Source organism: Rattus norvegicus, chromosome 13, assembly GCF_021556685.1.
Source record: "Rattus norvegicus strain SHRSP/BbbUtx chromosome 13, alternate assembly SHRSP_T2T, whole genome shotgun sequence".
NCBI lineage: Eukaryota > Metazoa > Chordata > Mammalia > Rodentia > Muridae > Rattus > Rattus norvegicus.
This window is the reverse complement of record NC_141546.1, coordinates 48576037-48603805: the sequence shown is the minus strand read 5'-3', so window position 1 is coordinate 48603805 and position 27769 is coordinate 48576037. Positions and strand designations below refer to the sequence as shown.

Sequence of the window (27769 nt, the reverse complement as noted above, 5' to 3'; positions counted from 1 at the left end):
TTCTATAAAATAAAGCTTACAGACTACACAGGCAAAGCTCTCATACTCAATATGCTTAACAACGAAAAGAAATATAAACTCATTTTACCTATTTCAAACAAGTAGCTTCTTTCTAAAGTTGTGGGAAAATAAAAAGTTAAGATAGCTGCACTTGCCTTATTTAGCTGGAACAAGTCTAAGATCTTTCTCTCCACATGAGGAATCTTCAGAGTACTTCCCTGTAGCTCCCAATACTTGGCAATCTGGTCCAGGAAGTTCAATTTTACACGTGTTTGGGCCTAGACATCAAAGAGATGCATTTTAACGTCACTTACTGTTTTTCCCTATGGCACAAGGGTCTTGCTGTTTGTGCAGGATGAGCTTGCTCTCGGTCATGAACGAGTTCATCCACCGGGAGGGAATGGGTGGCTTCCACAGCTGGCACTCCCCACTGCACTTGGCGCCATTTTGTTTTAAGGCACCTGTTACTTTTTTCATTCTTAAGACTCTTAAGACTAAGAACAAAACTAACTTCTACTTATTAAAGTATTCTACTTATTAAATTATTAAGTACAAGAGTGTTGGCTTGTCTAAGTCGTATATTAAACGTAGGTGCTGTTCGTGGAAAATACCATTGTCACTTAACACTGCTTAAGATTCCTGTATTTTGGGCTGGAGAGATGGCTCAGCGGTTAAGAACACTGACTGCTCTTCCAGAGGTCCTGAGTTCAATTCCCAGCAACCACATGGTGGCTCACAACCATCTGTAATGGGATCTGATGCCCTTGTCTGGTGTGTCTGAAGTCAGTGACAGTGTACTCACATACATGAAATAAATCTTAAAAAAAAAAAAAAAAAAAAAGATTCCTGTATTTTGGGGTTGGGGATTTAGCTCAGTGGTAGAGCGCTTGCCTAGGAAGCGCAAGGCCCTGGGTTCGCTCCCAAGCTCTGAAAAAAAGAACCAAAAAAAAAAAAAAAAAAAAAAAAAAAAGATTCCTGTATTTTACTATATGGACTTACTAAAACATTTTCAGTCAAAATATTTTCTGCATACAACACAGAAATAGGCAAAAGCATACAAAATAGAGTTGCTCTGAACAATAATGCCTCAACTACAAATCACTACAGGGACAATTTAATGTTATTGGTTAAATTCAGAAATGGCTTGTAGTAACATTTTATTTCCCACCAAGTCCTGGCACACCAGTAGACTCAGAGATCCTCCCGTCTCTGCCTTTCAAGCGCTGGAATTAAAAGTGTGTGCCACCATGCCCAACTGAAGGGGACAATTTGGAAGTTCCATCCATATTCAGGTAATTCCCAATGGCAATCCCAATAGTTTTAAGTTATTTTTTTTCCCAAGATAGGGAGGGCCGGCCTCACTACATGCCCCAGTTGGCCCACTACACCAATCCAGCTGTCCTCTACTCATCCTCCTATCTCCTCATGCTAGGATTAAAGGTGGGCACCGTACCTGGATAATATCTACTACCTTGACATTCATCTGCAAACTTGAAAATAGGTTAAAATGAAGCTCAACTGGTAGAGGCACTTCCCTACCATATAAAAGCCTTGGATTTAATCATCAGCACCACATAAAACAGAGGTAAAGGTTCTTACTTGTAACTCCAGCACTTATAGGCTGCAGGCAGGAGGATGGCTACAGTTTAGAAGCTGCACTAGGCTATATAGTAAATTTCATGCCAGCCTAGGCTACTTATGTCTCAAAAATAAAAAAAAATTAAAAAGGAATTTGTAAAACACTGGCATAAACTCTTATCAAAAACCTAGTACTTTCTAGCTTGTACTATTTTTATTATTTTATGTGTATGAATGTTTTGTTTGCATGTATGTGTACAACACGCATGCCAAATGGCTGAAGGGCATAAGACCATCAAGATTCTCTTGAACTGGAGTTATAAATGGTTAGGAAATGAAACAGGGTCCTCTGCAAGAACAAGAAATGTTCAGAACAGCTAAACCATTTCTCTAACCCTTCTACCCTGTACTTTAAAACTTTCTGTAGTCTAGAAAGATTGCTTGGTGGTTAAAGAGCACTGGCTGCTCTTCCAGAGGACCCAGGTTTGATTCCCAGCATCCACATGGCAGCTCACAACTGTCTGCAAATTCAGTAACTCCAGCTTCAGGTTTTTCAATATACATGCAGGGAAAACACCAATGCACAGAAAGTTAAAAAAACAAACAAACAAACAAAACAAACAAACAACCAAAGTCTACAGCCTGGAGACCAAAAAATTAAAATAAAAGAGCAAAATCTTTATGTGCATTCTAAAGGCATGTGATTATGCCACAGTCTCTTCATTGGGTAAAGTGTGTTTCTAAATCAAGTCTGGGTTAAGAGAAATGGCTGCTCACAACCATCTGTAACTCAGTCCCAGGGAACGTGATGGCCCCTTCTCACTTCCCAGGGTACTAGGCAAATATATGGCGCAGATGAAATCCATAGACAAAATAAAATTTTTGAAAATTAAAAATTAAATGTAAGTTTTAAGTATAAAAGAAAATTAGGGATATAAAACCTTTCCTACTGCATTCTTCTCAAAAGTTAATTATTTTCAAAACCTCCATTGATTATATTCTAAAGATGCAATCACCCATGTATTACTTAGCAGACAAAAGGAAACAGACATACATCAGTATCTTTACTGAGATGTGGTTTGCAAAAGCCTGCCTGGAGGCCATGGTCATAAACTATTTCTCACTCAGACTCTAATCTTAGTGGCAACTCATCCCCACACAGACAGACAGGCAGACAGAACATTACCTCCAGCTCATTAAGCCTCTGGATACGCGGGGTAAAATGAAGTTTATCAACATCACAAGCGAATGGTGGCTGCCAATCCTAGGGGAAAGCAAAAGCTATTAGATACAATAGAAAGTTCAAAACCTCAGCTAGTGGTGAGTTCGGGTCCTGGGCCATAGAGATATCCTTGTGTAACAAGAAAAGAGAAGAAAGAAAATGCTTTTTTATGAGGATCAATTCTGCAGTAAAAGAGTCAACACGGTAATTTCTAACTCTATTCTTAAAGTCTATCTATTCTCTACAGCATCCTGCAATCATGGAGGAGCTGCAAAATGAGGAAATACAGGTAAGAAAATTGCTCAGTCTTTAACAATGTCCAAAATAAAAAGGGAGGGTGTGGCTCGGTGGGAGCCGTGTCTGCTTCACATGGGAAAGCTGCAGAGTGTAGAGGTCCCATCAAAGTTTGGGTAAACTGTTCCCAAACATGGGGCAAACTGGAAGACAACTTTAATATCTAAAGTAAGGGTACAACTGAAGGAATAAAGTGCTGTTCTGCTGACTTCAGTTTGGGATAATGAAAGCTCTAGACAGTGACTATGGGTTAAGTTTTATATTGTGTACTTTAACTTGGCAAATAGAGACAAATGGTATAAGACAAAATTTTATTGACAGAAAAAAAAGACTGGTAATTTTTCTTCCTTATCTGATTTAAATACAAACCAAAATATGTAAAATAATATATTAGATTATGAGAATGTTAATTCAAGAAGATTCACAGCCTTTACTCCAATTTCATACTCAGAAGTGTATTCAAGCTGGGGATATGGCTCAGATAGCGAAGTACTTGCTCCTGTCTAGCTTATCATCCTGATACTTCAATAAAATACTCTGACCAAAAATAAAGGAAAAAAAAAAAAAAAACCACCTTAAGTGGTGCTAGAGAGATGACTCAGCCTTTAAGAACGCTTACAGCATAATCATGAGTATAGATCCCATCACCCAGAACGAAGTCTCCCCCATCCCGCCCCACTCCACCCACAATCCATGAGGAACAGACCCTTACTGAAGGAGAGTAAAAGCAGCAGGAGCTCCAGTCTGCAGAGAGAAATCAATGCAGCCCCCTGCTCAGTTCACTTTCTCACATACACAGTCCAAGATCTCTACAGGGGATGGTCCTGCCCACAGTTAAGAGTTAAGATGGGTTTTTCCACAATTAATGTAAGATAACCCACCCCCAGGCGTGCCTAGAGTTCTATCACACCAGTGATTTTCAGTTTGACAATGAAGACTAAACTGTCTCACACACACACACACACACACACACACACACACACACACACACACGGGACTGGGCTGGAGCAGCTGGGAAGTAGTTCCCTGCAAAGTGCTTACTGTCCAAGTATGAGGACCTGAGTTCAGATACCCAGAACCCAATAAAAGCTGGACACACAGGCCCAAAGGACAGGCATGGTATGTACTCACTGATAAGTGAATGTTAGCCATAAAGTACAGGATACCCATGATACACCCCACAGATCCAAAGAAGCTAGACAAGGCAGGCCCAAGTGAGTATGCTTGACTCTCACTTAGAAGGTGTAGGGAGAGACAGGGAGAGGGCCAGGGGGCTGGAAGAGCTGATCAAGAGCTGATTGGTAGCTGGGGTGAGGGGAGAATCTTAATGACATGCTAGAGACCTGGGATGGGGGAGGCTCCAGGAGTCTAGTGAGGGTGACTCTAGCTGAGATTCATAGCAGTAAGGGATATGCAGACAGATGTGGCCACCTCCTGTAGCCAGACAGGACTCCCAATGGATATAAGGACACCAACTCACCCACAAAACCTTTGACTCAAAATTATCCTGCCAACAATACGTACAGGGACAAAAGAGCAGAGATTAAGAGAATGGTCAACCACTGACTGGCACAACTTGAGACCCATCCCATGGGCAAGCACCAATCCCCGACACTAATGTTATTCTGCTATACTTGCAGACAGGAGCTTAGCATGGCTGTCCTCTGAGACGCTCCACCTGCCAGCTGGGGAAAGAGATGCAGAAACCCACAGCCAACCATTGGGAGAAAGGAGGGGGAAGACTGAGGGACATGGAAGGGATAGGAACTCCACAGGAAAACCAGAGTAGACTAATCTGGACCCTTGGGGGCCCAGTCAAAAGCTGGAGACCCACGGGGCTGGGGATTTAGCTCAGTGGTAGAGCGCTTGCCTAGGAAGCGCAAGGCCCTGGGTTCGGTCCCCAGCTCCGGAAAAAAAAAAAAAGAACCAAAAAAAGAAAAGAAAAAAAAAAGCTGGAGACCCTTGGGGAGTCCTCTTAGGGAAGATCAACCAAAGAACATACATGGGGCCTACAGATGCACAGCTCAGAGATCCCAACAACTGGAGTAGAGGCCGTTCCTAAATCTGTTGAATGTCTATGGATCCCGGTCCCCTAACTGAGCTGCCTTACATCCTTTCCCTCCCAAGACTCTTCCTGCAGACTTGATGTGCAAGCGTAGGGTGATACCCAGAGAGCCCACCCTCAAAGAAGAGGAAATGGGAGAGACTGTGTGTATGGGGGAGGGGGACAGGAGGAAGAGGCATCGATCAGAATGTAAAGTGAATAAATTAAAACAAAAACAAAAACCACGGCTGTGCAGCAGTTACCCACAATTGTAACCCCAGTGACGACAGGCAGATCCCAGAAGTCACCTCAGTGCAAACCTGTCTCCAGACAAGTCTGCACCAGCAAGCACACAACACAGGCAAGTCCATGCACACACTGCACGCAAATGAAACAGGCGTGGTGAGGACACCTGTAACCCCAGCAATGGGGAAGTACAGAGTGGATCAGAAGAAGTTCAAGGTCGTCTTTAGCGAAGGCTAGCCTGGGAACTACATAGCAAGATTCTGTCTGCGGGGGGCGGGGGGGTGTCACGGAAAATACTCCATAGAATCAAAAAGATTAAAGTTTATGTTTAGATCAATATCTGAAGATATTGATGTGTTAAATTATACTCAACAAGATGTCATAGGAAAAAAAACCACATCCCTTCTTAATGCCCTGTGCCACGGTAAAAGGAAGACTTGTTCAGAGCTTTGCTCTCTTATACTTTACAAAAGCTATTGGCTTTCATAAAAAACTAGGGCTGGGTATATGGCTCAGAGGTACAACACTTGCCTGAGGTTCCAGGTTCAACCCCAGTTAAGTGATGAGGAGGGGAACACATACAGGAGGAAGGGAGGGAGGGGAAAGGGAATAAGGAAAGGAGGTAACAGTTAATCAAAACATAAAATATAGCTATCAGAAAAGTTAAGACAATTTTAGGGAGTCACCTCTCTCCTTCCACCATGTGGGTCCTGAGAGTGGCGTTCAAGTGACCAAGCCTAGCAGCTAGTGCCTCTCTCTGCCTGCTGAGTCAGTCAGCTCTACTGCTCTTGTGTCCCAAACTTTTTTTTTTTTTTTTTTTTTTTTTTGGTTCTTTTTTTCGGAGCTGGGGACCGAACCCAGGGCCTTGAGCTTCCTAGGTAAGCGCTCTACCACTGAGCTAAATCCCCAGCCCCGTGTCCCAAACTTTTATACACTAAGAAATAATAGCCAGGTTATTCCCTGGCTGACCTCTTCTTTACATGCCTGCATATCCTAAAAGACGTAGATATGTCATGCGGGCACGGCACTACACTCCTGTGCCACACAGGAAACAGAGGTGGATCAATCAGGATAGTGCAAGGCCAGCCTCTGCTACAAGAAATGTTGGGGAAGGAGTGAGGAGATTATGTTCATAAAAGCATATAAAAGTTTTTTATGTGGCCCAGAGATGGCTTAGTAGGTAAAAGCATTTGTCACAAGCCTCACAAACACCTGAGTTTAGTTCCTGGGTACCATAGAAGGAAAAGCACTGACTCTCCACGTTATCCTCTGACTTCCACAGCAGTACAGGAGTACATACCTGCACTCACCTGTGCGCGCGCGCGCGCGCACACACACACACACACACACACACACACACACACACACACACACACACACTTAAGTTCCATAAGCATAAATTATGTGTGCTTAGTTGCTTAGTTATGCAGATTCAAATAAAATAAATTCTAAAAATGGCCTGATAAGCTGAGTTCAAGCCCTAGAGCCACGGTGGAAAGAAAGGGTTAAAGGGAAGCTCAGTGGTTAAAGCTGCTTGCCACTCCTGCAGAATATCTGAGTTCAATTCCCAGCACCCACACAGCAGTTCACATCTGTAACTACAGCTCCAGGGGAGTAGACTGCCTCTTCTGTCAGCACCAACACCACGTACACAGGCCCCCACACACATTTGTTTTGTTTTCATTTAATCTTAAAAAAAAAACAAAACAAAACTCCAAAAGTTGTCCTCTTACAACAGTCATAAATAAAAATATACTTCAAAGTACGACATAATAAAAAGGCTCTTCAAAGTGTCTGTGGCTGTTGGTTGGCTGGTCGTGTTTATGGTTATTGTTTTGAAGCAGATTCTTACTCTGGGGCCCTGGCTGACCTGGAAAGCTATGGACACAGAGCAGGGTGGCCTTAAGTCAGGTCTTCCTGCCTGCTGCCGTTCAGGCATGCACTGCCACTCCTGACCTAATGTTTAAACCACGCCCCATTTGGGTACCCAACTATCAAGAGAACTAAGACATAGGGCCAAGTCTAGGTAATCTAACCAAAAAGGTGAAATTTTTATCCCCTACCAATAATGTGGACCACGAATCACTCTTCACAGAATATAGAGCTCCCATTGCAAGTGTGAGTAATAGACGCTTACTTACAGGAAGCCAGGTACAGGACACAGCGTACCAGCACTTGGGAGGCTGAAGCTGGAGGATGTCTTGTGAGTTTGAGGCCAGGCTAGACTACACATAATGAGTACTAGACCTGGCAGGGAAACAAAACATGACCACTCCATCTCAAAAAAAAAAAAAAAAAAGGTGAAATGAACAAGTTATAGACTATAAAGCAGTTCTACATAAATTTCCTGCTGGATTTATTTTCATTTCCTTTGCTTTTAAAAGTTTTGCTTGGGGGTTGGGGATTTAGCTCAGCGGTAGAGCGCTTGCCTAGCAAGTGCAAGGCCCTGGGTTCGGTCCCCAGCTCAGAAAAGAAAAAAAAAATTTTTGCTTGTCTGGCTGTTCGGCTGGTTGGTTGGTTGGTTGTTTGGCTGGTTGGTTGTTTGGCTAGCTGACTGGCTGGCTGGTTGGTTAGTTTGAGACAAGTTTTCCTGTGTAGCCCTGAGTTCCTGGAACTCTGTAGACCAGGTTGGCCTTAAACTAACAGATCCACCTACCTCTGCCTGCATCTTGGAGTGCTGGGATTAAAAGCATGCACCACCACTACCCGACGAAAGTTTTAACTCTTTCAAAACAGAAATTATGAGAATTGCATTATTAAAAGGCTCCATAATTTTCCTTAGCAGTCAGAAATGTGTTCCTTGGGAAAACAAACAGCTGAAGACCCAAGCCCTAAGAGGACTGAGAAGAAGCAAACATCTTCCTTAATCCCAGCACTAATTTAGCAACAATTAGTTTTTTTTAAAAAGTTACTTATTTATTTTATGTATACATTGTTGCTGTCTTCAGAAGAGAGACACACCAGAAGAGGGCATCAGATCCCATTACAGATGGTTGTGAGCCACCACGTGGTTGCCTGGAATTGAACTCAGGACCTCTGGAAGAGCAGTCAGTGATCTTAACCGCTGAGCCATCTCTCCAGCCCAGCAACAATCAGTTTTAACCACAATGGTTCAAAAGCAAAAGTTAGCCCATGAGGGCTAACAATGTTCAAACAATGCTTCACAGTCTTCTTTTTTTTTTTTTTTTTTTTTTTGCTTCACAGTCTTCTTAAATGCCATAAAAATTTCCTTCATAGATAACCAACTATTAGTATCCATATATTTAACATATTAAATGTTTCTAGGGCAGGAGAGATGGCTCAGTGGTTAAGAGCACTGACTGCTCTTCCAGAGGTCCTGAGTTCAAATCCCAGCAACCACATGGTGGCTCACAACTATCTGTAATGAGATCTGATGTCCTCTTCTGGTGTGTCTGAGACAGCTACAATGTTCTTATATAGAATAAATAAGTACATCTAAAAAAAAAAGTTTCTAATTACAGAAAGTCTATCATCATTTTGAGGTCTATTAATTAGCCAAATGAGAAAATATGCTCAGAAGAAGCTAGACAGTGTTTCCTGAGAAGCCCACCTCTGAGCCCACATCCATGCCCTACTCCTAGGCATGCTGGTGCAGACCCAGGGTTCTCCTAGTTCCTTTCTTCTAGCACATCTCCATCCTTCCTTCTGACTCCTGCCAGACGCACGGAGAGGCCATTGGCCCAACTCCGAGAAGCTCCTTGCAGTAGGCAGTGATTAACAGAGACGGGCAGCTGGATGACCGCAGAGCAAGAGGATCTGGAGCACTTATGTAAGTCTGAAAAGGAATGTCTGAAGCCCCTCCCCACGAGAGATCTGTAAAGAATGAAAGGGAAAGATTCCAAGAGCCAGAAGTGGAGGAGGACTCCAGGGAAACAGCTCCTTCCAAACACAGCAGGCTGCTACACAGAAGAGCTCAAAGGCTGACAGCACACACTAGATCTGCACCACAGCAAAACAGACAAGATTCCAGCACTGAGACCTGGGGAAGAGGAACAAAAGTGGCCCCTAACCCAAAGAGCTATTTGCAATTGATACCTGCTTGGAAAGAGAAAACCTATTTTCTGCAATTTAGGGTCACTGAGTTTACCAACCACATTCCAAGGCCAACCCCATGCCCAAGAGTAGTTAGTTGGCCAACAGAAAACAGAATCCATGATTCTTTGGTGGGTACTTGGGGACTAGGTTTTGGTTTTATTGGGGCGGGGGGGTTGTTTTACTTGGGATTTTTTTTTTTTAACTCTGATTTTCATTTTTGTTTTTTGAGGGAGAGAGAAAACAGAAAGATCATCAAGTTAGGTGGAGGGAGGTGGAGAGGATCTGGTAAGTTAGGAGGAAGAACATGACCAGCACAGTGTATAAGAACATTTGCCCAGCTACTAGTGGCTCCCATCCTTAATCCTAGCGCTCAAGGGGGCAGAGGCAAGCAGATCTGAGTTCAAGGCCAGGACGGTCTACAGAGAGAGCTGAGTTCCAGAACAGCCAGGCTGTTACAGAGAAGACTTGACTCAAAAAGTTGTTGTTGATGATGATAACGATTTTAAAACTTATCAAAAAAAGAGCCTATTTTTTATCAGTTTGCTAACAGTACAAAAAGTAACATTAACTAAGTAAGGACCAAAACATTTTTCTAATTACACGCACTCTATGAAACTCTGTCATCAAGATTATGGGCATTATTGGATTAGTCTATTTTCATAATCAGAACTATGTATTCACGGGGTCACAATCCAATGCCAGTAGATGGAAGAGCAGATGCCTAAACCCATATTCTTACAGTTTACAGGTTTTAAAAATTAACACAAAACTTCAATGCAAAATTGCTACGATCTAAGGAAATCTGTTTTAGGGAGTATTTTAAGCTAGATTGGCAATCCTTTTCAGCTGAGGGTGACACAAATTACCATAAGGACTTAAGGAGCACACACAGCAGACAACTTAGGTGCTTCCTCAGTGATTAGGACAAGTGAGACCACTCAGTGGGCAAGAGCACTTGCTACCAACCAAGCCTGTCAGATGTAAGCTCAATCCCAGGACCCACCCAGTGCAAGGAGAGTACTACTCTGGAAAATAGTCCTGACCCCCACCTCTGCAGTGGCACATGTGTACACACGTAGACAAAGTAAATGAAGAATAAAGGTAATATAAGGGGCTCAGGAGATGACCAGCACCTATTGCTCTTACAGGGGACCTGAGTTCAGATCCCATTACCCATACATCAGGTGGCTCACAGTCATTCATAACTTCAGCTCCAGTAGGAACCAATGCACACATACAATGCCTGGTGGCAACTGCTGTTCAAGGGCCTCCGTTGTATTGAACAGCCAGTGCCCTTTACAGCTTAAATTACCTCTCTAACACCCACCCTTATATACCTTTTAATAGTGGTGCTAGTTATCAGGCCCTGGACCTTAAGATGTGTACCACAGTGCTGAATCACAGAGCTATACTTCCCGGCTATTCTTATCCTTTTGAGAGCTCTTCAATTGGTGTCAGAGGAGTGCAAAACGTAACAATTAAAATCATCTTTAATAGGCTTTTTAGAAGTTTTATGTCAAACTAGTTCTAATATCTTGGATTAGTATACCACATTAAATCTCACACTTGATCCTTTATTCATGTATTTTTTAAAACTACGATCCCTTTTGTGTTCCAGCATCCCATCCAGTATATAATATCATGTTTATTGTCTTGTCTCTTCTCCAGTCTCACTGTGTATATCGTTATGTAGAACAGGATTGCCTTGAACTCAGAGACCCAACTGCTTCTGCCCCCCAAGGACTGTAAGCAAATATATATTATTTGCTCTTTACGGATTGATTAGAAACACTTTGTTTTGCTTCATAGAAGCAAAAGATAGATGAAGGGACTCAGCAGATGACCCAATGAGTCAGAATGCTCCCTCTGAAAAAAAAACCTGGGTTTGAAAAGCCAGCATGCACTTGAAATTGTCAGGCATGAAATAGACAGGATGAAAATGGGCAGATCACCAGAGCTCCCTGGCAAGCCAGCCTAGCTAAAAAAGCCAGCTCTTCTTGCTCAGTGAAAGACATGTCTAGGGTCATAAGGAGAAAGCAGTAGAGGAAGACACTCCATCCAGCTCCCATCTCTGCTGTCATGTGGGCCTGTACACGTACATACAGTGTACCCGCCACACTTTTTTTTTGTGATGCAATCTTGTGTTGTTTTGTGAAACTGGATCTTCTATGTAGCCTGGCATCTTCCTGCTTCTGTCTTTTTAAGTTCTAGCATTACAGATGAGCACTATCAGATCCCATTTCATTTGTAGACTTTCAACAGTTGAATTAAAAGTAACTAACAGGAATGAAGAGATGTCACTGTCTGTGGTCTTTGGAGAACTCGTCTCGTAGCTGAGGGGAGGGGATTCCCTCCTCTGGGGTGCTGGCACCCACAGCAGGACTCGCCAGTTTGATGCCAGGACTGAATAAAGTGTAACTGAATAAAGAAGTGACTAACAAATTCCAGTCAAGTGTGGTGGCGAACACCAATCTCCGCACTTGGGAGGTAGAGACAAGTGGAGTTGGAGGCCAGTGAGGTCTACAGAGCGAGCTACAGAGTTATATAGTGAATCCCTGTCTCAGGAGGAAGATAAATTCCAGAGCCAGTGAGATGGTTCGGCACATAAAAGTTCTTGCTATTAAAGCCTGATTATCTGAAATCTTACAGTGGAAGTTGTTTCTGATCAACACTGACACAATGTCAGTGCCCCAGGATAAGTAATGTAATGTGAGAATGTGCACACACACACACACACAATAATAATAATAATAATAATAATAATAATAATAAATAGTATAACACTATCATCATCATCATCCCACCTTGGTGTGGTAGTACTGTTAGTCCAACAATTAAAAGCCCAAGGCAAAAGGATAGATAGCCTAGGCTACAGGTAAGTCTCTTTCTCAAAATAAATTCCAAGAGACAAAAGCTTTACTCCAATTAGAACTCAGGAGGCTGGAAGGAAAGAAGACTTGGTGGCTAAGAGCAGAGGACCAAAGTTCTGTTCCCACCACTCAAGGGTAGCTTACAACCATATGCAGTTCCAGTTCCAGGAAATAGGACTCCCTTTTCTGAACTCGGTAGACAACAGGTATGCTTATTATAGTGCACAGACAAACACAAGCAAAACACTCAAAACAAAATAAAGTTATTTTAAAAAAAAGTAAAACTAGGAAGAGTGGCACATGTCCATAATCCCAACACTTCAAGGCCAATTTGAGCACTGTCTCTTAAAAAAAAAAAAAGTAATTCAAATATGGGCGAGTGTAGCTTACCATGCATTCAAGAGACCTTGAGTTCAATCTTCAGCAGTGCAAACTACAATGTACAAATTAATAACAGCGGAAGCCCAGGAACGCCAACTTCCCTGCTTTGCTTTCAGTCTCAATACTAAGCCCAGGCTGAGCCTGAACGCACAGTGCTCGACCCTTGGCCTCTCGAGTGCGAGGATTACATACAGTGAGCCGCCATCCTGTTTTTCCTGACCACTCAGGGAATGATCGGCAGGATTTCATTCTCTCCTTCCATTGTTTGGGTTCTGGGAATTGAACTCAAATTGCAAGGCTTGGTGACAGACAACCTTATTCACTGAGCAACTATGCTGGCCCAAAGCCTTCAGTTTTGAACAACTTATTTCAAAGAACATTTAGGGGAGATGGTAAATGTGCACGCTATGCAAACCTAAGGACATAAACACAATTCAAGGAGCCCACTCAAAGCTGGAGGAGCTGGTGCATATTTGTGATCTCAGCATCCCTGCAGAGAGAAGGGAGGAGACGGGAATTTTGCCCCATTGTCAGGTGAGCTACCCTGGAATATACACTGCAGAGAAAAACTGAGAGAGACCCATGTCAACACTGACTCCTAATAGTTGTTCTTTGAAGAAGCAGCCTGCCTCCATTTCAAAAGTTAAAAGCCATCTTAAAGACAAACTAGGCTAATACCTGTTTATGGTTAAACCTGTTTCTCAAGGATTGAGCTATCCCCACCTGTATGTAGCCTTAACTACTGCCTGTTCCAAGAACAGCCATCATGCCTTCGTTTCAAACAGCTGTTCAGAACTATCTTGAAACCCTTCCTTTGTTTCACAGGTTCTGCGACCACCTTGTTATGACCGCCTAGGTATGCCTACTGTGCCAATGTCTTTGTTCAGAGGTGGTGAGAACTTACTTGTTACACTGATGTCTGCTCCTGTAACCTGTTTGCCTGCCAAATCCCCCATTCGGACACCCCTTACCCCTGAGCTTTATAAAATCCTGTCTTCCTCCCGTCCAATGGTGACCCCGTGAACTCTGCCTTAAGGAGAACAACTTTGTGTACAGGAATTTTTTTAAAAGGTGGCACATTTTTTTTTAAGATTTATTCATTTATTTTATATAAGTACACTGTAGCTGTCTTCAGACACACCAGAAGAGGGAATCGGATCTCTTTACAGATGGTTGTGAGCCACCATGTGGTTGCTGGGAATTGCACTCAGGACCTCTGGAAGAGTAGTCGGGTGCTCTTAACTGCTGAGCCATCTCTCCAGCCCCCAAGGTGGCACATTTTTAATCCTACCGTTTGGTAGTCAAAACAGGATCTACAGAACCAGTTCCAGGACAGCCAGGGCTACACAGAAAAACCCTGTGTGGAAAAACTAAAACAATATATAAAATACATAAAAAGTAAAAAAATAAACCAGGGGCTGAGAAAGGGCTCAGTGGTTAAGAGCACTGGCTGATCTTCCAGAGGACCTGAGTTCAATTGCCAGCACCCATGACAGCTCTCTGTAACTCCAGCTCCAGGGGACCTTTACACGGACACACATGCTGGCGAGACACCAATGCACATAAAGAAATAAATCACTTTAAAAAAATGAACCAGGGGCCAGTAAAATGGCTCAGCATATAAAAACTTACTTTGCAAACTAGATGACCTGAGTTCAATCTCTAGAACCCAATAAAAGTGGAAAGAACAGACTTCCCCCAAGTGGTCCTCTAGTCCTCTGACCTCCACAAAAGGACAGTGACATAAGTGCCTACATACATCATGCATCACACACACACACCACACACACACACACACACACACCCATATCCAACAAAAACAAGTTAGGTAAATCAGGTCTGGTAGCTCATACCTGTAATCTAAGCATTCAGAAAGGTGAGAGACAAAATGTGTCAGCTCAAAGAAGTTCAAAGCCAGCCTACAGTTACAAAGCAAGTACCTGTCCAGCCTGGGCTTCTGAATAAGAAGCTATCAAAAAAATTTTTTCAATTAATTGATGCCTTTAATCCCAGCACTAGAGAAGCAGAGAAAGTCTAGCCTATGAGCTCAAGGTCAAAATGGCCTGCATAGGGACTTCCAGGCCAGCCAAGGCTACATATATAGCGAGACTCAAAAGTACAAACCAAGCTGGGCAATGGTGGTGGTGAGCTCCTTTAATCCCAGAACTTGGATGGCAGAGGCAGGGGGATCTCTATGTTCCAAGCCATCCTAGTCTGTAGAGTGAGTAAGACAGTGGGGCTGGAGAGATGAGTCCGCGTCAGGGGCACTGACTGCTCTTCCAGGACACCCAGCACCAGGTGGCCTCATCACCTTACAACTGTCCAACCTCGGTTCCAGGGGATCCCATGGACACTGCACACAGACATGTACAGGCACAACACAAATCAATGAACATGAAATAAAAATAAATGACTCTTAAAAAAAGAAAAACTGTGTTCCTTCCAAAAAGTAGAGATGTTTAGCCCTGCTACAATTATGACAGTGTTAACGTTAAGGATGGATTGTTAACATTAACAATTAGATAAACCCGGATGATCCCAAATAGCCCTGAATTTAAACCTGTTTGGTTTCACACCACCAGGACAAGGGGCTAAGGTACATATTTTACATATCAAAACAGACCTGGCCCCCAGGCTCTCCCAGCATCCTTCAGTCCCTACCTGGCATACCCTGCCCCCAACCACAAACTTCCTAGCCAGGCTCCCTGCTTTCTCCTTTCCCCCCTCCCCCCGCCCTGCATGGGCTATTTCTCTCATTCTTTTCCCTCTCCTCTCTCTCCCTTGGGCCAGCCAATTGGCCTGAGAGCAGCTTCCCAATAAACCTGCATTGTATCTATTTTAATCTGGCTTGAATTGGCTCATTTCACTGGCAGTGATAAGACTTATCAAAACCTGAATTTAGGAAGCTAGATCTCCTAATGGTCAAAGGATCCTAGCACCAACTGGCCTCAAATTTGTAAACATCCAGCCTTACTTCCCAGACTGCTGGGATTATAGGTCTGTACCACCACCCATGGCTTAAACCAGGTAAGCATTTGTAAACAGAGCCATAACACCCAGCTCCTCAGTACAATCCCAACTGCTGGGTTTCAGTGTCTGTGCCCCTCTGGGCATCCCTGCGCTGAAACTAAATACCAGTGTGATAATATTAAGAGGTGGGGTGTTTGAGAGTGGTTTAAATCACGATGTTGGGAGCCTGTTTGTGGATTTAGAAACCTGTGGTTTGGGGTTGGGGATTTAGCTCAGCGGTAGAGCACTTGCCTAGGAAGCGCAAGGCCCTGGGTTCGATCCCCAGCTCCGAAAAAAAGAACAACAACAAAAAAAAAAAAAAGAAAAAAAAGAAACCTGTGGTTCAGGAGTAGGTCTCCATTTACTACTCTGTACATGTATACTCTATACTGGAGTATAGAGATCTAGCTTGCCCTTGTAAGACTGAAACCCAGAAAAGAGCCTAATCTACACTTGCCCACTTTGACAATTTAAAAAGACTTTGTAGTACCACTTATAATGTATCCTTATCAAATATTTTGTTATAGCAGCACAAACATACTAAGGCACTGGCTTCAGGGTATCTCTTGCTGTTGACAGTTTTTTGTTCTTGTTTTCTGAGACAAGTTTCCTGGTCATACATAGCTCAGAGACTCCCCATCCTCCTCCTGACTCAGTTTCTAGGTTCCCCTGTGAAAAGGATGTAATGAGCACGCCCAATTAAAGATCTAAGTGGGCCCCTCCCTGCCCTCCCACGACAGCTTCCTTCTTCCACCACACTGGTAAAGGATGTCGCTGCTGTCAGTCAATTGACTCGCTTCTTTCATTTACTGCTAAAATATGAAAAGCCTGCAGTCAGATGAACTGGCCATCATTAAATGCCTATTTGGTGTCAAAGGATAAAGGCACTTGCTGACGAGCCTGACGAGCTGAGGTGACCTCAGGTGGAAGGAGGACCAATTCCCAAAGCTGCTGCTGACCACACGCACCCTGAACACAGGGACACACAGACCCATGCCGAGGAGGGATGGAATCTAACTGACAATCTCCAGCTTTCTTGGAGTGCTTCTTTGTTTTGTTCTAACACTTGTACATTAGCAGCTAGATTAGAATCAGGAATCCCAAGTCACTCTCTGCTAGAGTTCAGGACAGCCGGGCTCCCTTAAAATGAGGCCCTAATGCTGTGTATCTGTAGCTTACGACTTCCACATATTTATATTTCAGTGACCAGAAGGGAAAAGCTACATTCATTAAGGCTGTCAAAGAGCTGTACACAATGGCATTAATATTCCTGCATGAGATAACTGAGTTTGAAGCCAGCCTGGGCTATAAAAATTAGTTTTGGTAGCACACCCCTTTAAGCCCAGAACTCATGGCAGTAGAGAATCGGAGGATCAGAGTTCAAAGCCAACCTGGTCTACAGAGTGAGTTTCAAGTCAGCCAGGGATACACAGAAAAAGTCTTGAAAAACTAAAAAGACACCAAACAAGGGGCTGGGGATTTGGTAGAGCGCTTGCCTAGGAAGCGCAAGGCCCTGGGTTCGGTCCCCAGCTCCGGAAAAAAAACAAAAAAAAAACAAAAAACAAAAAAAAAAAAAAAAAGACACCAAACAGGCATTTAAATGATGGCCAGTTCATCTGACTGTAGGCTTTCCATATTTTAGGCTAATAAAAGTTATTTAAAAAAAGAAAAAGTCGGGGTTGGGGATTTAGCTCAGTGGTAGAGCGCTTGCCTAGCAAGTGCAAGGCCCTGAGTTCGGTTCCCAGCTCCGAAAAAAAGAAAAAAAAGAAAAAAAAAGAAAAAGTCACTTGGCACCATGGAATACTCCTAAGGCAGAAAGAAGCATGCTGACCTTCAGAGCTTCAGACCAGCCTGGATTAGTGAGTTTCTGCCTAGGTGGGGCTGGCTTCACAGTAAGATCCTGTGTCTGTTTCTTCATTCTTAATAAATGATCACTAATTGTCTACTTTCATTGTCTAGGTTCAAATCCTAGCTCCGCCATATAGTATCTCTCTCCAACTTCAGTGTGTAAAGATGGGTCAGCATTGTTTTTCTTTTATAAGCAAACTAAGAAAACACTGAAAATAGTCCAGGTCCAGGATAACAATGTAGTAATAATGAAAGTGCCACCAGAAGCCATGAAATTTTTATTCTACTAAACTTTTTCTCGTTTTCCCCATCTTTATTAAATTGGGTATTTCTTATTTACATTTCGAGTGTTATTCCCCTTCCAGTTTCCCGGGCCAACATCCCCCTAACCCCTCCCCCTGCCCTTCTATATGGGTGTTCCCCTTCCCACCCTCCCCCCCATTACCACCCTCCCCCCAACAATCACGTTCACTGGGTATTCAGTCTTGGCAGGACCAAGGGCTTCCCCTTCCACTGGTGCTCTTACTAGGCTATTCATTGCTACCTATGAGGTTGGAGCCCAGGGTCAGTCCATGTATAGTCTTTGGGTAGTAGCTTAGTCCCTGGAAGCTCTGGTTGCTTGGCATTGTTGTTCATATGGGGTCTCCAACCCCCTTCAAGCTCTTCCAGTCCTTTCTCTGATTCCTTCAACGGGGGTCCCGTTCTCAGTTCAGTGGTTTGCTGCTGGCATTCGCCTATGTATTTGCTGTATTCTGGCTGTGTCTCTCAGGAAAGATCTACATCTGGTTCCTGTGGGCCTGCACTTCTTTGCTTCATCCATCTTATCTAATTGGGTGGCTGTATTTGTATGGGCCACATGTGGGGCAGGCTCTGAATGGGTGTTCCTTCAGCCTCTGTTCTAAACTTTGCCTCCCTATTCCCTGCCAAGGGTATTCTTGTTCTCCTTTTAAAGAAGGAGTGAAACATTCGCATTTTGGTCATCCTTCTTGAGTTTCATGTGTTCTGTGCATCTAGTGTAATTCAAGCATTTGGGCTAATAGCCACTTATCAATGAGTGCATACCATCTGTTAAAATTTTTCTCTTAAAGTTTTCATTTACTAGATGCCTAGTGATGTCCTGTGCATGTGTGTGTGTGGTTTGTGCATGCACACACAAACCACACACACCAAGTTTTAGAATCCAAAATCAAATCCTAAACACTTTTTTTTTAAAAAAAAGCAAGACCAAAAAAATAAAAATCTATGAATCCATTATTTATAGCAAAGACATATTTTATAAACAGAAAAGACATAAGACTAACAATGAAAGAACTAAGAGAATAAACAGAATTGAAATATAATTTAAAAAAAAAAAAAAGAGGGGTTGGAGAGATGGCTCAGCAGTTTAGAGCACTGACTGTTCTTCCAGAGGTCCTGAGTTCAATTCCCAGCAACCACATGGTGGCTCACAACCATTTGTAATGGAGTCTGACACCCTCTTCTGGTGTGTCTGAAGACAGCTACAGTGTACTCACATATAATAAATGAATAAATCTTTAAAAAAAAAAAAAGAATCAAAGCCCAATCTCTACACAAATCCCTGAATCTATCCTCCCACTGGAAGATCTGGTGACCATTTTCAATTTGTCCGAAATGCATCATAATACTGGATGAGTACCTCAAGGAAGAGTCTAAATATTTTGAATTTTACAAAGCAGAGGTTAGACTTCAAAATTCCCTACACACCTCTTTCATCCTCCACTCTCCTCCCTGCCTCACACACACACAGATGTGAAGGAAGAGAACTCACTTTGTCTTTACCTGCACATCAGCCTGGCAACAATGAGAAGTTGCATCTGTTTAAACAGCTCCAAATGATGAGCTGGTGTAACCGCCGGACAGAAAACGAGACACTGCCTGAAGATCCGTGTAACTATATAGGTGTAACAGGGATCTGTTCGCCACTGCAGCCTACAGGACACATGTCAGTGTCACACAGGACACTCATAAAAAGGTCAGTGTAGATCTCATCTCTCAAAGAAACAACAGAGATCACTACAGAAAACTATAACCTATCAAAACTCAGGGGACAAGTGTGGTGCCCAGCCCCAACTGATACATACACAACACAACTGCTAACAAAAGCTTCAGGAATCATTAAGAGGAAATGGGAAACCTCTTAAGAGCTAGAAGAATAGGAAGTTTGATATGAGAGCTTCCCTTAGAAATGCCAGAAGCTACACCCATAAAGATTCATCAACATGGCTGCCTAAACAGGACCGGAACAAGGATGACACCAATAGACAGGCTATCACAGAAGGAAAATTTCATGTGGACTTGAACCCTAGACAAAGAACTAGAGATGACTAGGAAAGTCTCAACAAGAAAGTCCTACTTGTTATCCAATACTAAGGTCAGTCCTGAACTCATAATCATATGCATGGATTAAACAAGCTGCCTTTATGTAGTTAGGAATGTATGTATGTAAAAGAAAAAAGCCATGAACTTGAGGGGAAGGTATGTGGAGGGGGTTAGGGAAAGGAAAGAAAAGGGGAAATGATGTAATATTTAAATTATATATATGCTTTAAAAAAAAAAAAAAAAAGGAGCTCCAGCCAAGTGTGGTAGCAAGCAGAGGCAGGAAAATCTGTGAGTTCAAGTTCAAGGACAGCCTGGTCTACAAAGTGAGTTCAAGGACAGCCAAGGTATACAGAGAACCCACCTCAAAAAACAATAGCTCCAAGTAAGTGCTTAAAAAACACACTAGGTTTAGACCAGTTCTCTGGACACTCCAACTTGGTCCAAGTCAATATGACAAAAACTAAAAGGAATGAACAGATCGTCCTAGGATGACCACATGGACAACACAGCTAAGAAAAGAACCTAGCCAAACTACAGTACCAACCAAACCTAACATTTGAAGACTTAGAACTAACTTAGTACATGGGCTATAGTGGTGGGTCAGCAGTTAAGTTTTTGCCATACAAACCAATCCTTAAAACCCATATAAAGGGGGAAAGAGAGAGCCAACTTGACAAAGTTGCTGTCTGACCCCCACATGCTTGCCATGGTACGTGCACCCACATACACATCGTGCAAATATACAAAGTAATACATTAATAGCAGGCCCTGAATACCATCATCGGAGTATCTTTCCGAGTATGTGTATATGTATGCAGGTGCACAGGTGTTTGAGGAGTACATGAGGTCAGAGAGGACACTCAACTCCTTTAAAACAAGAGTCTCTGGCTGACCTAACACTGAACAATTAGGCTATCTGGGCAGGCCAGTGAGTTCCAAGCATCTTCCTGTCTTCTCTGCTTGCCCAGCAATGGTATCACCTGAATGGGCTAACCAGGCTTTATATATTTCTTGGTCTCAAACTCAGGCTCTCATATTTCATAGAGACAAGCATTTTATTAAATGAGCGAGCCATCACTCCAGCTGACAGTACTTAAATACATCTAGAAAGCACCATTATTAAGTTGCTTAAGACTAATACACACATACACAAAAGTATAAACAAGTAAAAAACAAGTGTAAGGTGCATAGATCCACCTGAGATAAAATATAAACTCTAAATCCTCCTAAGAAATAATGTAAGCCATTACAGAATCCTAAGGCTCTGGTCATGCATGGGGCTTCCCATCGTGTCCTTGGAGGTCTGAGGAGTTGGACTCCTGGAGCTGGAGTCATAGGCAGTTAGGAGACCAATCAGGTTCTTCACCAGAGCAGTATAAGATCCATAGCCCTCCAGACGCATAGATCTGAGTTTTATGATTATGAATTCTAGTCCCACATTGAAAATTCTCTATTATTTAAGACACATAAAAAGTGGCGGGAGATTTGCTGGGGCTGTAGCTCACTGGCTCAATGCTTGCCTGGCGTGCATGAGGCCTAGGTTCAATTGCTGTTACTATATAGGTGCACACACATACAAAAAAGACTTTTAGTTATAGACCTGGCAGGCTTCAAATTAAAGATTCGGGTACCGGGAAAACCTACATTTGAATCAAGCAAGATGTCAGCCTGAACTATGCAATAAGACCCTGTCTCAAGAATAAAGAAGGGCGCTAGAGCACGTGGCTCAGCACCTAAAGCACTTGCTGCAAAATCGTGAGGACTGGGGTTCTGATCCCAGAACTGGCAAGTCAAGCAGGGCATCCACCAACACTGTTATCCCAAGTTCTAAAGTCTGATGTCCTCTTCCGGCCTTCACAGATGCACAAGTACACGAATCCCCACATATACACGCACATACACTCACACAGAAACAAGTACACACAAATCTTTAAAAAATAAAAACAAATAGGGGTTGGAGAGATGGTCCAGTAGTTAAAGAGCACTTGCTATTCTTCCAGGTTCGATTGTGAGACCAGGTTCGATTCACTGCACTCACAAAGCCACTCCTATCAATTTTTAACCCTAGTTCCAGGGGATACAATGCCCCTCTCTGATCACTTTAGGCATCAGGCAGTCCACACACACACACACACACACACACACACACACACACACACACAGGCGAGCCATGTGACAATGCATAGCTAGAATCCAATACCTGGGAGGTGGGGAGGCCAAGGACACCTTGGTTATGTGAAGTCCTCTTAAATAAACAGTAAGATTCTATTTGTTAGACTCAAGGGTGGGGGGGGTTTCCTCTGGTTTGTTTTTTTTTTTTATTTCAGTGAATTTATTGGACACTTACAGGAATGTAGACGACACCAAACAGCCATCACTGAAAAGTCTCACCCCAGCATGAAAGCTGACTTCCCCATGGCTGCCCTTCAGCTGACCTTCCACACTCCAGCCCCGACTAGTTTTGGGGGTTTTGTTGCAATTTGTTTCAAGGAGGAGTTTTCTTGTATAATAAGAGCCCAGGCTGTCCTGGAACTCACTATGTAAACCAAGCAGGTCTCAAATTCAGATCTGCCTGCCTCTGCCTCCCAAGTGCTAGAATTAAAGATGTGTGCCACCACCATCTAGCCCTAGTTTGGATATTTTAATAGAGGTTTCACTATGTATCTTGGGTTGGCCTTGAACTCATGATTCTGTCTCTGCCTCCTGAATACTGGGAATAACCTATCACATCCAGGTATACTCTAAGGTTGGGGTTAGAAATAAGACTGGGAAGGCTTGCTATATTTCCAAAACTAACCTAGAACAAACAGTAACCTAGAATGAGTAACCCAAGCTGGCCTTTAACTGCCTCTAAACTAATGCAGACTGGAATGTATCATCATGCCTAGTTCTTATTCTAGCTTTGACATTGGGCTTTTTGCCTTTCTAAGTTTCACTAAGATCAACTCTTCTCTGTAGGAAAATGAGGGATGTGTATTCGACCCAGACCTTTGTCTTGCTACATCTGTTCCCGGACTCTTCTTAGCAATGTGAAAGGGGAATAAAAGAAAAACTTGAAGATTTAAGCTCCTGCAATCCATTAATTAATCTAGACAGTGGCCCTGGGTCAGTGTCAGATCCCTTTAGAGCCGGATGAGAAGGTATACACACTGGGGTAAACAGACTTTATCCAAGGTCATGATGCAATCAGATTAAAAAATTCTAGGGCTGCCTGGGAAGATGGCTCAGTGGGTAAAAGAGCTTGCTGCACAAAGATGGAGATCTAAACTCGAATCCTCGGAACATACGGAAAGTCAAATACGTGGAAACAGCATTCCTAATGCCAGTGCTTCTATGGGACGAGGGCAAGGAGACAGAAGTATGAAGACTTAGGTAGCCTGGCATACACAGGAGAATAACAGACTGTCTCCCACAAGAAGCATGGACACACACTCAGGGTTATTCTCCAACCTCCAGGTGCACATGCTGTGAAATGAGCACTCAGTCATTTGCATGCACAAATACAGATGCACTCAAAAACAACTCCAGGCAGCTTTTAAAATAGTCCTTCCCTCTACATAATAAACTTGACTTTTAAGAATACACACATGACATAAACAGATTTGATAAATAATGTTTATCCCTAAAAAATTTTTCTTGGTAGAAACAGATTTTTAAGAGGTTAACAGCTGGCCTCAAACATTCTACCCTCTTCCCTGAGCCTTAAATGCTGGGCTTACAAGCAGGCATCGTCATTATGACTGGCAACAGCTTTATTTTAAAATTAAAGAAATTAAAATTAAAGGAGTGTTTGACCAGTATGTTAATATACTCTGGTAACCCTAAAACTCAAAGCAAAGTACTGAGTTTGAGGCCAGCCTGGACTGCTCTGGGAGTTCCAGGCTAGCTTGATACAAATATCAACCTAACCAAAAGTCCCTTCCAAATTAGTTGATATAAAATACGACCAATCCCAGCAATGGAACAAGGCAGACAGAAAATCCGACCACCCACTACCCACACCTCTACACCTGCTAAGAGTTGTTCTTAAAGTGATCAAGTTTCTTTACAAGTTCCGGAAACTGTAACAAGGCAACCAAGTACTGGCCAGAACCCTGGCAATATAACCACACTTAACTAGGGAAGTGACCACTCATTAAATACTAGAGAGCTCACTGTGACCTGCTGCAGTGTTACCTGTGTACCTGTAATAAGACAAAGACTTCACATGTTCTCTACAGTCAGCTTGGGCCTCCCTCCAGGAATGTTGCACCTCACTTTATCTAGAAAAACAGCTACAGCAACTATTTTCTATACTAGTAACTTTTTTCTTTTTAAAAAAGTTAGAGCTGGGCATGTTGGCCCATGCCTTTAATCCCAGCACTCAGGTGGTGGAAGCAACTGGATCTGAGTTCGAGGCCAGCCTGAGCTACAGAGAGTTCCAGAGTAGCCAAGGCTATTTATATAGAGAAACCTTGACTCAACAAAGAAGTTAGGGGATGGTGATGGGGAGATGGCACAGTGGACGAAAACACTTTTCACTTGTTGCACAAGCCTAACAACCTGAGGTTGGTCCCGGGGACCCACAGCTAGCTGGGCAGCAGCACACCTGGCAGAAACCACACCTGGCCCAGAGCAGAGCAGACTGAGGAAACGACTCCTGAGAGCTGTCCTCTGACCTACAGCAGCCAGAAGCATGTGTGCACCTGCTCACTTCCTCCCACACACAACCACAGGCATGGACAGAAGCTTAAAACTTCAATTCTACCCTGGTAGTTATGGCTTTATCAAAAAAAAAAAAAAATCTTATATACAGGAAAAAAAAAGATGTGATTTTTTAAAGTTTTTTGTATGAAGAGTATATGTGCACATGTGTGAATATGCTGCATGTATGTGATGTGTGTGTGTGTTAGTGCATGCACCAGAGGAGGGCAGCAAGTGCAGTCCTCTATCACTCTCTGCACTAGGCTGGAAGCCAGGGAAAAAGCCCAGCAGTCCTCTGTCTACTCCCCACTCAGTGCTGGGATTACCAGGGAATATAGACCATACCCAATTTGTTATGTGGCTGTCTGGATATTTGAATTAGAACTCCAGTCCTCCTGTTTGCGCAGTAAATAACTCTTTTTTTTTCCCTTTTCTTTTTTTTTCGGGGCTGGGGACTGAACCCAGGACCTTGCGCTTCCTAGGCAAGCGCTCTACCACTGAGCCAAATCCCCAACCCCAATAACTCTTAATCATAGAAGCAACTCCTCTTCATCCCTTAAATAGTTAAGACGTGTGTTAAGTATTTGTCTGTATGCATATGTGAGCACCACATGGGTGCCTCTACCTGGGGAGGTCAGAAGGCAGCGACAGATCCTGTGGAACTGGATATGGACGGCTGTGGGCACTGGGAATCAAACCTGAGTCTCCCAGAAAAGCAGCAAATGCTCACCCAGGAACATCTCTCCAGCCTTCTTTTGTTCTGTTTCTAGGTGGGTTCTTACTAAGCAGCCCGGCCTGGAACTGCTGAGTAGATCGGGCTGTTGTGCATCACACTAAGCCCTCACATTCCTTCTAGAAAGCTGAATGTGAGCCCACTAAGACAGCAATGAGTGGCCACACGATGCTTCCGGAACTAAGGGCACTGGTCCCATGCCAAAAAGCAAGATCACACCCCTCTCTAACGTCAGTTCCAGGTGGTCTGTCCAATGCCTTCTTGTGGCCTCTGTGGACAACAGCCATGCCCAGGGTCACATATATATACACATACAGGCCAAACAAAGTAAAAATCAATCACAACGGAAAAAAAAAAAGTTGGTAAGTCTATGAAACGATGCCATAATTGCACATAAACTACACTGACTATATATGTCCACATGCATATCTCTGTAATGTATGTTAAACCCTCTAAAAGCAGGTCACCATTTTGGTGAACTGCCTACCCACTCCTGTATTCCAAACATCCTTGACTTTTACTGCCCTCCAAATTAAACAAGCAAGTTCATGAATTTGATCCCAGAACCCAAATGACCAGAGTTCTACAAACTTGTCTTCTGACCTCCACAAATGTACTGCAGTGCATCCTGTGTACCTGTGTGCCAATGTACACATACACATGTAAAACCAAAACGAAATGAATAGTGATGGCCACGCCTTTAATCCCAGCACTAGAGAGGTAGAAGCAGGCGGATCTCAGAGTTCCAAGCCAGCCAGGTCTATAGAGGGTTCCAGGATAGCCAGAAAAAACTGTCTTGACAAAAAGAGAGAGAGAGAGAGAGAGAGAGAGAGAGAGAGAGAGAGAGAGAGAGAAAGAAAGAGAGAGGCGCTCGAGCGCAGGTGTGGTGCCACACACCTTTAATCCCTGCAGACCTGTGAGTTCAAGGCTTTGGCCAAAGCTACAGTGAGACACGCCCCTGCCCCTCAAGCACTGTGGTAATTAGTACAAAGTGTTTTTAAGTTCCTCCTTGTCCTCCAAGTGGAATGAACAAGTTCCCTCGAAGATGCTGACTTCACTACAACAGTATTACATGTAATGGCTAGAAAGATGGAGATGGGGGATTCAAAACAACCACAGGAAGTTAGAAATTAAAGAAGTGTTGATTGTGCCATTTGGTGTTTGATTTTGGTCATTACTGAAGGAGAATCTTGTGGATTCTGCCTAACTGCAGCCAGGTAAGGTTTCTGAGAGCAATGAAGGTACCAAAACCATCACACATTTCTAGCACACTGGAGAAATTCAAAAAATATCTACTGAGCAGCAGAATACTACACAGTGAAAATAGCATTTGTACTTAAACATTTATGTACTCAGAGGAAATACTTGCATTTTAAAGAAAATAAAAAAACAAGTAAAACTTTCAGAAAATAAGCTTAGCTATCCCTTACATGCTTTTGAAGTAAGATTGGTTACTGTCCTTAAACCTGAGGTCTGCACGTAGTCTTGACTCATCGTTTTATCAGTTACTGTGTTGGATTTCCATAAATTTCTGTTAACTCATACACAAAATAATGTAAACACCCTAAGCTTGCACAAGCCAGGCAGCTTACGGCCCTCACTTATTAAACAGGTATAGACCAAAGCTATCTAAGTACCATTAATTAAAGACACAAAGCTAATTAAGAAAGAACAAAAGGAAATAGAAAGGCTGTTATAATTCTACCACTTACATACTAAAAGTATACCACAATCTCTAAATCACTTAAATTTAGCCATTAGAGTTCCAAAACTCAATGGACAGAAATCTAGAGATACAGGAATTATAAAGTGCTACACCATGGAAAATATTTCTTATTTTTTTTAAGGTTTATTTTGTTGCCACATTTCAACTATATGAAACCACTTGTTCCAGCTTTCCTAACACAAAACACTTCCCAAACAAAGACTGTTTATGGTCTCTTAAGAAGCCTTTGTTCCAGGACCCCTCTGTTCAAGAGCTACAACTTCTGGATTTTCTTTTTTGTGGTTCTAACAGCAAATACTGGCAAACTCTTCCACACTGGCATAGAGTTTGTTAAACAAAGGAGGAAGCAAGTCCCCTCCACACAAAGGAGGGTTCCAAAGCAGCACTAGTTCTGTGTACACTATTTCCTCCTCTTCACCCCTTTCCTCTCAGGCTGTGGTATATAGTATTCGCAATACAAAATGGTGGCCATCATGTGTGACATTCAGAATGGGAAAAAGCAAAACAAACGCACAAATCCTAAAGACTGCCATTAAGCTGCTAGCCCAGATGAGGAAATGAGTAGCCAAACCTAACCAAAGCAACTCTATTTTTCGAAGAAAATAGCCCTATAAAAGGCAAAGACAGTAAGAAAAAGGACTCACCCCAGTCCTAGTATGCCACAATGCCAACATGGAGGACAACTCACAGGAACCTAACTCCTCTTATATTTTGGTTTCTAATAACTTAGTCAAGTTTC

At 42.9% G+C, this 27769-nt stretch overlaps 1 protein-coding gene across 1 annotated transcript in view; it reads right to left on the bottom strand.

Annotated features, from left to right (window-relative positions):
- Positions 1-27769, bottom strand: part of Kdm5b (lysine demethylase 5B) — a 70681-nt gene that overhangs the window by 40781 nt on the left and 2131 nt on the right. The window contains 2 exon segments of the mRNA NM_001107177.1: positions 156-278; positions 2765-2842. Of these exon segments, the coding sequence (NP_001100647.1) occupies positions 156-278; positions 2765-2842 (201 nt within the window).